This window comes from Ochotona princeps, chromosome 24 (genome assembly GCF_030435755.1).
Source record: "Ochotona princeps isolate mOchPri1 chromosome 24, mOchPri1.hap1, whole genome shotgun sequence".
Lineage (NCBI taxonomy): Eukaryota > Metazoa > Chordata > Mammalia > Lagomorpha > Ochotonidae > Ochotona > Ochotona princeps.
The window spans coordinates 30,572,541-30,584,996 of record NC_080855.1 but is presented as its reverse complement, the minus strand read 5'-3'; the positions used below and the strand labels follow the sequence as shown (position 1 = coordinate 30,584,996).

The window sequence follows — 12,456 nt, the reverse complement described above, 5'->3', positions numbered from 1 at the left end:
GAGAGGTAAAAGAGAGGGAGAGGAAGGGAGGGAAGGAGACAAAGGGAGGGAAGGAGAGGAAAGGAGAGAGGGAGGGAGGGAGCAAGGGAGAGAGGGACAGAAACCTTCCATATGCTTCTAGTTCACTCCCAAAATGGCCACAACTACCAGCTGAAGATGGGCCAGGCAATAGACAGGAGTCAGAGATGTCTTCAGCTTTTCCCACGTTGAGTGCAAGAGCCCATATATTTGAAAACCTTCCTCTGCTGCTTTCAAAGTCTCCTTGCCAGGATACCAGGGAGTGGGATTGCAAGTGCAGCAGCTGGGATTTGAACCAGTGCCCATACAGGATCCAGGCAACGCAGGCAGTGGTTTAACCAGGTATGCTAATCCCACCTGCCCCTCCCCCAAATCAAATTTTAATGGGAAGAAATGCTTTCACTTTTCCTGCTTAAAGACCTCAGGTGACCTTTGTCCAAACTGCTGAAAAAAAAAAAATGTGGCCACAAAATTCAGAAAAGGTTGTCAATCAAACTGTTGTTAATTGAAAATTTAAGGAGGCTGCACAGAAGAAACAAAAGTTTCTTTGATTTCAAAAGTATCTGAAATAATATTGAACACCCAGATCTAGGCAGAAAATTCTTTTGAATAATGCAAAGGGCTTCGTTTCTTTTTCTTCAGCTGGTGGACTTGCCGACTCATTCACATTTTCAATACAGGAGGCAGCAATGAGAGCTATTAAGAGGTTGAGAAAACAGGGTACGAGCATGCGTTTAGTGGTTTGCTTGAGAAGACAAGGATATGAAGAAATGCCAGCCGGCTGGCTATCTGACATGCTATTTCCGGGCTCATTATAAGCCATCTCCTGTTTGACATGGTGTTTTCATTCTGCTTTGTTTTTGTTTCTGGTTTTTTTTTTTCCCCCTAGGTTTGACCACTGCTCCAGCAATCTCTACAAATTATCCACCTCGATCTCATTATAATGTAAAGGAGAGCTTTCTTAGAAACACTCAATTTCAGTCTCCATGCTACTGTGGACTACAGGAATAGTAATGGGATGTGCAGCTGAAAGACATTTTCCAGGAGGGAATATGTTGCTGCTGACATTCAAGTCCATGAGTGGATATTCATTAAATACTCATTCTCCTCTTTCTCACTGCCCTCACCTGCCTCTCTTTCCATCCATGTCACTATGCTATCACTGCAGCTACTCATTAAACTCATGAAGATAACATTTCTGTTTTAACAGGTTACCTACAACAAGGGACTTCAAAATTGATTATCCATCCAAAATAGATGTGCTCCATTCATTATAGAGCCCCAGAGAGATACTTTGCTACTATTACCAAGCTCCCCAAGAGATTATGTATATATATATGTATACACACACACACACACATATATATGTGTATATATATATTTATATATTCCCCCAGGTCTTAGGTGAGCATGTATGTTGTGATCCTAGGGCAACTTTAAACTGTATATTTTACAATTCTTGCAAATCACCAATTGTGTCTGACATGCCTGCCTACCTGCCTCTATGTTGGGCTTTTCTCTCTCAGGAATAAAAATGAAGAAAGACTATGCCAGGAATCATGTGGACAATTAAATTCCTTGCAAGGGTCGCAAACAAACTAATTCCTAGATTTTCCGGAAGTTCTTTACAAAACAATGCCGGGGTGGGTGCTGACCATGCTGGTTGAGATGATGCTTGTAGCCCACATCAGAGTACATAGGACCCTGCTAACTATGCCCTAGGAGAGAGCAGACCAACGACAGCAGATGGACAAGTTTCTCTCACTATCTATATATTTCTCTCTTGTTAAATCTGCCTTTTAAATAAAATATATCAATTAAAAAAATAAGTCTGTGTAAGTCAGAAGCCAGATTTTCCCTCTTGAATAAACCCATCATGAATTTTTACAAATTCAGTTATTCTGTTATTAAATGTTTTCCTTACTGACTGATCTAAACATATGTCTCCTTGAGGCGGACAACTGGAAAGTTCTTGTGGCCAATTATCCCTCCTGGCAACAGGGTTCGGGAAGACATAACTCAGGAAAACCAGGCACATTCAGTGGTTTGAAGGCTCGACCCATGAGTCACACTCCCCAGCTACACTGTCATTGTTAACTCTTTCTTGTTGTGATTCAAAGAAAACAAAGTCTGAATTGTAGAGTGTCTTGATTAGCCTCCCTTGAGAGTAAGTCTTCTAAAATGATCCCTTAAGTTGGTGGAAAATTGATTCAAATTCTTATCTCAATTAAAAAATGAGCAGCGGACATGATGCATTAACAGGCAGCAACTATCATCTACTTTCAGCAACTAAAATAATCTATAAAAATGATATGCAAAAAGAATTTGTAGCAATTGGGCAAAACTACAGGACAAAGTTACTTATCAGAAAGGAACAAAGAAAGGTGACCCTTGCCGTTTTCTTAGCTTGCTGCCTGGAGAGCTTTCCTGCCATATTCTATGCAGAGCAGGAGGTGACCTAGGTAGAGCCCAGAACCGAGCTTAAGTTGAGAAGACAGGTAGGTGTCAAGGAAGGTCAAGGCAGCAAGAATTAGCAAAGGACTACAGAAAAGTAAAGACCCTCACAGACAAAATCACGAAACCTGTGGCACCACTGTGCTCAACAGCATGTGTGAGGGAGAAACAGACTTGAGACAAAGGGAACTATCACTGGGGAGGCAAGAGTCCAACCGCCAGAGCTCACATGAGACGAAACATGCTGGATTCCCACCAGCCTAAGAGCAACCCTCCCTCCCCATTCACGAGGCGGAGCGTTCACTACAGTGGGAAACAAAGCTTTTAGGCCAATGCTGGACCCACCCAAGAAATTGCAAAAGCAACGCCCCAAAGAAACGACGTGCGAGTTGCATAACCTCAACACAGAACAAATAATTCATTACAGAAAGAAGGAGCATCCACCATCCAACAAGGAAAAAATGCATTAATGTGTGGCATTCAATAAAAGATTATCAAGTAAGCCAGTGAACAAACAAACCCAACTCATAATGAGAACCAGGCCAGAGGAAGTGACACTGCTGGTAGACAAGGGCATTAAAAGCTATCCTAACTTTTCTCCAGATGCTCAACAAGTAAAACCAGAATAAGCCGGGTAGGAGGTGACACTGGAAGATGCTATGGAAAGCATATTTTTTACAGATTATTTAGTTGTTAAAAGTAGAAGACAGATACTACCTGTTAATACTTCATTTGCATTTTCTCTAACTTTTCGAAGATTCCTCATGTATATCAAATTTTGGTTAACTATCTCAATCTGTTGGTGAAATACCGTGTTTCTACTTTTTAGTTGCTGCAATTTATGCTGCGATTAACATTAGTTTATTAGCATCTAAGTTTTGTTTTTTTTAATATTTTTTGTATAGGTTTAAAAGTGTAATTGCTGGCTCACATGGTAATTTTCTGTTTGGCTTTTTGAAAAACCTCCAAGCTGTTTTCTACATTATCATACATGCTCACCAGCAATACATCAGTATTCCCATTTTGCCATATTCTCTCCCACATTTGTTATTTCTTTTTCTTTTTCAAAATTGTACCCCTTATGATTTTCATTTCCATTTCTTTGGCAACTAATGGTTTGGAACATCTCTGTATGTGTTTATGGGCCCTTATTTGCAGAAATGTCCATTCATATTTCCATCCATTTTTAGGTTGTAGTTCTCCATATAACTCAAACATTACACAATTATCAGTTACATGATTTTCAAATACTCTCTTGCACTGTGTCTCTGCCTGATCTCACTTCCTTGAGAAAGCATTTGGATGCACACAAGTTTTGTCATCAAGCTTAGTTCATGTGTTTGCCTAGTTGTTATTCATGCTGTTGCTGCACGTGTAACAAACCAGCGCTAAAACCAAAGTCAGAAAGACGTATTTGCATGTGTTCTAGTAACATTTTCGTGGTGGTAGCATATATGTGGGGTCATGGATCCATTCTGCGTTTATCTTAGTATAAGTATGTGATAAAAGGTCCAACTTCATTCTTTTCCATGTGGAAAGTCAGTCTTCTTACACATGCTGTGGGAAAATTCTCTTGTAGAATATTAGTTGCTTCATAAATTTCTGGGTTCTTCACAGAATTGTGCAGATATCCAGATTCTCAACTCAGTCCTGTTGGTCTATATTTCTGATGTTATGCCATTACCATACTGCTTGCATTACTGCAGTCTTGTAGTAAGTTTTAAAATCAGAAGTATGAGCTTTCCAGCTTCATCCCGCTCCAAGATTGCATAAGTCATCCTGGATCCTCATTATTTTCCATACACATTCGAGGATCAGTTTTTCCATGTTTGCAAAGAAGACTGTTAGAATTTTCAGAATAACTAAGTTGAATCTGCAAATAGTTTAGTATTGACATCTACATAAAATGCAATGCTTCTATTCATGAAAATATACCATCTTTATTAATTTTTTTCTAACAAAAAATGAATTCTGAGCAAGTCATTCAAAGATTTCAGTGACTATATGCCTATCTTTATGAACTCACATGGCTTACATTTCTATACTTTATGAAGAAAATAGTATTAACCCTGGAGATTATTCAATGAGATTTTACATTAAAAGCAAAACAAAATCTCAGAAGGACGAGAACTTAAGTATGATTGTTCACAACTGAGGTTATTACAATTATTGAATTATTACAGTTTCATGGTTACATAATTTCACCATAACACACAAAAACACAATGAAACCTTATTTACATATACAAACACTCATATTCCCAGACTGCAACTGTGTCCTTTATTTATCCAACTGATACTGTACTGCAGGACAACTGATTAGATCTATAGGAAAACATCCGATTAAAGAGAGGATATTAAGAAGCCTTGCTTGCCAGTGTGGAGTCAGGACCAGCTGCAATCCTGTCAGGAAACCTCCAGAAGCAGTCAATAAGGAAATGCATGACCTAGAAACTCCCAATCCTTAGGTTTAGATAACAGATCAAAGAGAGGTGCTTCCTACCCCAGGCAGGGGAACAGAAACTGACAAATCAAGGAAAGGCACCTGCTACACAAATTGTTTATTAGTAAACTCGCTGTTGATATATAAATGCCTCAAACTCTCCTCCCTATGCTGAAGTGACCCTCAGTCCTTAAGTCTGATGTTGTTGGGCCTGGAGGCGTGGCCTAGTGACTAAAGTCCTCGCCTTGAAAGCCCCAGGATCCCATTTGGGTGCCGGTTCTAATCCCGGCAGCTCCACTTCCCATCCAGCTCCCTGCTTGTGGCCTGGGAAAGCAGTCGAGGACGGCCCAGGGCATTGGGACTCTGCACCCGTGTGGGAGACCCAGAAAAGGATCCTGGTTCCCGGCTTCGGATCGGCACAGCACCGGTTGTTGCAGCTCACTTGGGGAGTGAATCATCGGACGGAAGATCTTTCTCTCTGTCTCTCCTCCTCCTCTCTGTATATCTGACTTTGCAATAAAAATAAATAAATCTTAAAAAAAAAAGAAGAAATGTCTGGGTCCTGGATCCCATATGGGTGCTGGTTCATGTCCCGGCTGCTCCACTTCCCACTTAGCTCCCTGCTTATAAACTTGGAAAATACAGTATGATGGCCCAAAGTCTTGAGACCCTGAGCCTGCATGGGAGAAATGAAAGAAGTTCCTGCCTCCTTCCTTGTGATAGGCTCAGCTGCAACCATGGCGGCCACTTAGGGAGTGAACCTGCAGATGGAAGATCTTTCTCCCTGTCCCTCCTTCTCTCCATAAATCTGATCTGCCTTTCCCATGAAAACAAAAACATGTTTTTAAAAGTCTTATTATGTTCTCATAAGGCTTTTCCCACAGAAGCCCCTCCTCATGGAGTAAATGGCTTATTGTGATGCCCAAAGAAATAACACACAGTCCTCTAACTGATGTTAACTCCCTAGCTGTATCACTGTGTGCCACTCCTTTCACTTGTAATATTAATAACAAAGGTGTCACCACTGCTTTTTGTAATTTGTTTCTATGGAAACAAATATCCCCATCTACTTTCTAATCCTTACTTTCAGTGAAACATTTTGTTTGTTTGTTTGTTTGTTTTCAAATAATAACAACAAAAAAAGAGCAGCAAGAAAGAGAGAACTGACACTTGTTGCATTCTTGTGCATGCAGCACGATGCACAAGGAGAAAACGGTATATAGCGGCGACCTGAACCAAGGGTGTGTGACCAAGCTATCCTCACGCTTTCCTTCTTACCTCACTGAGCCTTTCTCGGGAGCTGCTTCGGTGGAAGCCCTTGGATTCTCCGCTGGCGCTTTCGCTGTCACTGTCCCTGCAGCTGTTCTGCCCTGGTTTGAGCTGAAAGAAAAAGCAAGGGTACAAAGGAAAGTCAGTGGTGTCTCTTGATACACCTGTGCCTTAGCACTTGTTCCTCTGCACAGTTTACAATGCTGAGATGTTACCAACCCAGATACACATCAACTGATGACAGGATCAAGAAAATATGATATTGTGGGTGATGGCCCCTGGGTGATGGCGTGCTGTCTGGTGGGTGTAACCCATTGCCTACCTGCCAGCCTATGTGACCTGTGACATACCTGGAAGATCTAAAGGGATAGACGCGACTTTTAGCCTATTGCAGTGCCATTGTTGGGTGGTGGGACTGGCAGGAGACATCCTTTAGTTTTCCCTTTTCTTAATCTGTATAAGCTTGTGCTTGCATTACAATAGACAGACATTCTCCATCAGACTGTCTTCAGTGGTTCTTGCAGATGAAGAACACTGTCGCCTTACCCCATGCTTCTGGGGCATGCTGGCAGGAAAAAAACTCCAAGCGGTATGTATACACTATGGCATACTACTCATCCACAGAAACGAAATTTTATCTTTGTAACAAAATGGACCCATCGGGAAACAATTATACTTAGTGAAATATATATTCTCTCTGATCTATGACAACACACAGAATACAATAAATGCAATCTCTAGGTGAGATTCTTACATTTTTCTGTCATCTTACTTTTACCGACCCATTGCAATGCTAAGTTTGTTACTGTGAAGTGAACGGATACACTAACATAATAATTTGTGAAAAAAATAAGGGAGTAGTTGGGAGGAAGTAGGAGGATGGGGAGGGAGGAACGCCAATAAATCTAAATCTGTAGCATAAAAATATGTGAAATCTAGCCATTTAAAAAATCAAATGAGCAAGCAGTCTAAGCTTTCACCATCTACCTAGTGCCCACAAGTGCTGCCTGGACAGAGATAAGCATGGCAGTGTAGAGAAGGGGGCCAGCAGGCTGGAGCTAAATTAAATACCCCTAAATCTAATTAAGCTCATCAACTTGGAAGTAGTTTTCACTTGTATTTTCTTCTTATGCTCCACTGTGATTTTTTTCCAATAACACAGACACCCCAAAACACTAAAGGCATGATATAGCAACTATGACTTCCTGGCTTACTGTTTCTGTTCTCATTTCAACAACATGAACAAAACACATCAAGAGCCAAGGATCTCCTCTTGCGAGAAAACACGTAAGATGCTGTGACGTTACGCTTTAGTCACTGGGAATGCATGTAACGACCTTGCTTGTTTTGACAACATTCTGGAGAACTTTTGCCATTTTTTTTAAAGTAATTAAAGACATACAGCTTCAGTAAGTTAAATCAGCCCTCAGTCAACCACTACATACTTAGTGCCTTGTTTGTGTTGGTTCAAAGTACTGGGAGACATACTACCAAACATTGAAAAAAAAAAACAACTGAATAAACTGTTTCATTTTGATTTGCACACATTTACCCAGTTGTGGTACGGGGAACATATGGTATGTTCCACAAATGCAATCCAGCAACTCTGAATTTCATTTAAGAACGAAAAAAAACACATGCAACCACTGGTCTATATGAGGCCCTGGGTCACGCATACTCACATGCGGACACTACGTTTATGACACCTATTGCCAACGACATGTTCAGAGTGTCAGGGTTCAAGTTCCACCTCTGCTCTAGATTCCAGAAAGCACCCTGAGAGGCAGCGACTGACAGGCCAAGGACATGGCCCTTTAACTCCCAAGCAGAAAACCTGCACTGTGTTCCTGGTTTCTGGCCCTGGCTTGACAGGGTCTCAGCAGTTGTCAGCGTAGATTAGTCATGATCAGCAGAAGGGGGAGCTCTATTTCTGTTTTCCAAACACATTAATATTTAAGTAAATGAATGCCAATTTTTTTTTTAAAGACTACAGATTCTAATTTTGGTCACATCATTCACTTCATTTCTCAAATCTCTAAAATTTCAACTTTTCTACAATCCCTCTCTTAGCATTTTGTTCTAAAATCCCTTTGTTTTTGTTTCCAGGAAAGTTCTGTAATGGAGATCAGAGAACTGATATTAGGTTTACTTTGTATCTTACTAAGACCTTAAGTCCTTCATTTTCTTCCATGTTGAAGCTGTGCTCACTAACTCTAAATCAGATGTCAAGCTGTAAAAGCCTCTGCTTATACCCTGGAATAAAAGTAGCAAAAGCCCTAGCCAAGCATGTGCCAGGATCCGATAGGGGCACTAGGTTCATGTCCCAGCTGCTCCACTTCCCATTCAACTTCCTGCTTGTGACCTGGAAAAGCAGTCGACAATAGCCCAAAACCTTGAGACCCTGCACCCGAATGAGAGACCCAAAATAAGCTTCTGGCTTCTGGCTTCAGATCAGCTCAGTTCTGGCCATTATGGTCACTTGGGGATGAACCAGAAGACAGAAGCTCTTTCTCTTGCCATCTCAAAGATACTTAAAGTGAACATCACCCCTTCTCCCATGCTTGAACATGATGTGTCCATTCCTGCCCCCAGATCATTTCGTAGTCACTCCTGACCATCTGGAATGTTTAACTTTGCTTCTTCAAGAAATCTGAAGACTCAGATTTTAACTCCTCCACTATGATCGTTGAAGACTTCTTTCTCTCTATGTTTATTGTTTTAAATGTCTTCAAAGCTTAGTTAACATGTCATTCTTTGTTAAACACTTTTAATAACTATGACACATTTCAAGTTCAAAAGGCCTTTCCTAAGGTTGTTTTGGTAATATAGTCGTATTGGTAATAAAAATCTGTAAAGATTGCAAAACTTTTACACAGGTGCTTCTCTGAACTATAGCTCCAGTGTACTACTGTAGAAACAAAGGAAGTAAGGAGTATGCCCAACTACTGGGGAGATTTAGTTTAAACCCACATCCCTGCAGCCTTATATTAAACAAAAACAACACAGAAACTTACACACACACACAAACTCATCCGTATAGTTTCTCAACTGAAGAACACATCCTTCTGAGAATTAAGGTATAAGAGTACCAACGCTTATCTGAATATCCAACCGCTTAACAAAATCTGGACATTGCACATGGGAGATTTTCCATGTTTTCTGATGAACGGAAAGTGATGATTTAAACAAGGCCCCAAAACAGACTTCAGTGGCCCTGATGCAAATTACCTAATTGTTGATTCAGGTTAAGTGCAAAACCCAAGGACTAAAAAATAAAGCAAACTGCTAGCCTTCCTGCTACCTTGCCAGCAAAAGCACTTCAGCAAATTCTCTTCAGTCTTACATAAAACGCACCCCTACCCCTATCCCTTTCGCCTCCAAAGCCTATCTCAAGTTTAAAGGAAATTCAGGATTTGAAGCTGTCAGGCAGCTCAATATTTCAAAGAACTGGACTGACTATAGTAAGTACTAAAGCTAAACCACAAGATTTCAGGCAAAAAAAAAAAAAGTGTTCATTCCTAATCCCCTGAATATATTTTCAAACTGGCATTTTGAGCCACATCCAAGGGATCATTTTGCGTAGCGTAACTACCCACAAGTTGTAATCCTTCACCTTCGGTTCCCAGCGATTACCTACAACCAAGAGACATTACAAAGGCCAGGTGCCAGATTAAGCATTTAAAGACCTAAGAAAAATTGATCTGCTTGCATTGATTTGTCCCAGCATTCATGGAAGTTATTATAAGAAGCTTAGTTATAACTGTAGCAAAGTGATTTCTTACTATCGGCCTGTAGATACTTCAAGACATTGTTTATTTAAAAATTACTATAATCCATGCCTTAATTTGAGAAACTTATTCCCATTAGACATGAACATTTCAACAAAGATGACAAAATGAAACTGGAAAAGTCTCACACCAGCAAAATTAATCTAATCTATAAAACCGACTTTTTATAGAATATCAGAAGCGAGGTTTTCATTACATCTCACTATCAACTATCTGTCCTCCAAACTTTGAATTCTTGATCTCATTATACTGTGTGAACTGTTGTTAATGGCTGATTAGGAAAATAACGATCTATGTTTTCATCTCATTTAATGAACATGGAACAAGGTCTTCTCACCCTGAGCTGTGTGAGCGAGGAGTGATTCTGTGAACATAAGTCAAGTATTCGTGAGCTCACTTCATCTCAACTCAAGCCTTGCAAAGTTCAAAAAGATGACAGAGGCTCAGCAGATATCATCAACCCATTGGGCAACTTTTATAGAAGGATAAATTACATGGAGAAGGTATCTTTATCTGGAATTTGTGAGGAATGATATGAATGACACATCCTTCCAGTGTCGATTCTTCAAATTAGGATATCCTATTTCAGGCAACAGAGTTTTCCTGTAGTGATTTAAATGGATTCTACAAACTGTTTTTAAAATGTCAATAAATTTTTTTAAAAAAATGTTTATATATTCATAGGCTACATTACCTTAAAAGCAGTCAAGTATGTAATTTTACAGAAGCATATTTTTCCCTTCTCGAATTAACATTATACTCCACATGTTCATACATTGGGTATTCGTTGTACTACTTCACTCATTAAGTTTTTTAAATATTTACTTTTTAAAAGTCCATGCACTTGTTCACCCCAGTCAGCTGCAATGATGAGGGGTCAGGAGCTTCTCCAGATCTCCCACAAGACTGGCAGAGGCGTAAATACCCAGGCCATCTTGCACTGCTTCTCCCGGGCCAGGAGCAAGCAGCTGGTTTGGAAGTGGAACAGCCAGAAACTAACCTGGGGGCACGGCGCGATAGCATAATGGTTAAGGTCCTCGCCTTGAACATGCCAGGATACCATATGGGTGCCGGTTCTAATCTTGGTGGCCCTGTTTCCGTTCCAGCTCCCTGTCTGTAGCCTGGGAAAGCAGTCAAGCACAGTCCAAAGCCTTGGGATGCTGCACCCGCGTGGGAGACCCAGAAGAGCTCCTGGCTCCTGGCTTCAGATTGGCTCAGCTTCAGCCGTTGTGGCTGCTTGGGGAGTGAACCATCGGAAGGAAGATCTTCCCCTTTGTCTCTCCTCCTCTCTGTATATCTGACTTTGCAATAAAAATGAAACATGCTTATGCTTTATTGTACAAGAAGTCTTATGTTTTTAAAGCAAATAAAGGTGTTTAAAAAAATAGATAAATCTTTTTTAAAAAAGGTATTTCCGATGAGAGACACATGATCCAAATTGAAAAGATTAGTAAAATAACAAAGAAAAACAAGCTAACGTGAAAGAAAAACTACAAACTCACTAGAAGGTAGAAGACTTTAGCATCCTACCAAAAACAAAGCATGAAAACAAAACAGAAAAAGAGATTTTAAAAACTCACACAAAATTAGTCTGCATACCATTTGGTAACTTGATTTCTAAGACTACTGTGACTTCTCTAACACTCACACATGCGCAAAATGTGTAATATTTGTCTTTCTCTGCCTTGATTATATCATTTACCATAGTGATCCCAACTGTCATCTATTTGGCTGCAAATGTATTTTCTTCCCATTTTTCATGGCTGAAAAGCGTGTGTATGTATATGTATGTATGTGTGTGTGTATGTATATGTGTGTGTATGTATGTGTGTGTGTATATGTGTTTGTGTGTGTGTGTGTGTAAATATCCATCCATGTTGACCAAGGTTGAGTCTCCATTTTCCCTACTGTGTATAGTGCTGCCATGAATGTGTGAGTACACATACATCTTCGAGATGCTACCATACATTCTTCAGGTAACACATAAATATTACATCCCAAGCAGTGGTCAAACTGGTGTGTCTAACACAGCAGTGCTAACATAAGAAAATTTAAACAAGGGAAGAAATAGGAGACAAATATTTTTAGGATCATTTCTGAATTCTGACTATCATAGAGGGTTTAAGGAGACCAGAAAAGAAAAATTCCTAGAAAGCCACATATCGAAAGAACATGCCTGGACTGGCCCGGTTGTCTCACGGCTAAAGTCCTCGCCTTGCACGTGCTGGGATCCCAAATGGGCACCGGTTCTAATCCCAGTGGTTCCACTTCCAATCCAGCTCCCTGCTTGTGGCCTGGGAAAGCAACTGATGATGGCCCAAAGCCTTGGGACCCTGCACCCGCCTGGGGGACCTGGAAGAGGCTCTGGGCTGCTAGCTTCGGATCGGTGCAGTTACAGTCACTGTGGCCACTTGGGGAATGAATCATCGCAAGGAAGATCTTTCTCTCTGTCTCTCCTCCTCTCTGTTTATCTGACTTTAAAAAA

At 40.5% G+C, this 12,456-nt stretch overlaps 1 protein-coding gene across 1 annotated transcript in view; it reads right to left on the bottom strand.

Annotated features, from left to right (window-relative positions):
- Positions 1-12,456, bottom strand: part of LOC131483232 (autism susceptibility gene 2 protein-like) — a 483,929-nt gene that overhangs the window by 5,110 nt on the left and 466,363 nt on the right. The window contains exon 3 of the mRNA XM_058680768.1: positions 6,193-6,294. Coding sequence (XP_058536751.1) covers positions 6,193-6,294 — 102 coding nt within the window. The remainder of the gene's footprint in view (positions 1-6,192; positions 6,295-12,456) is intronic.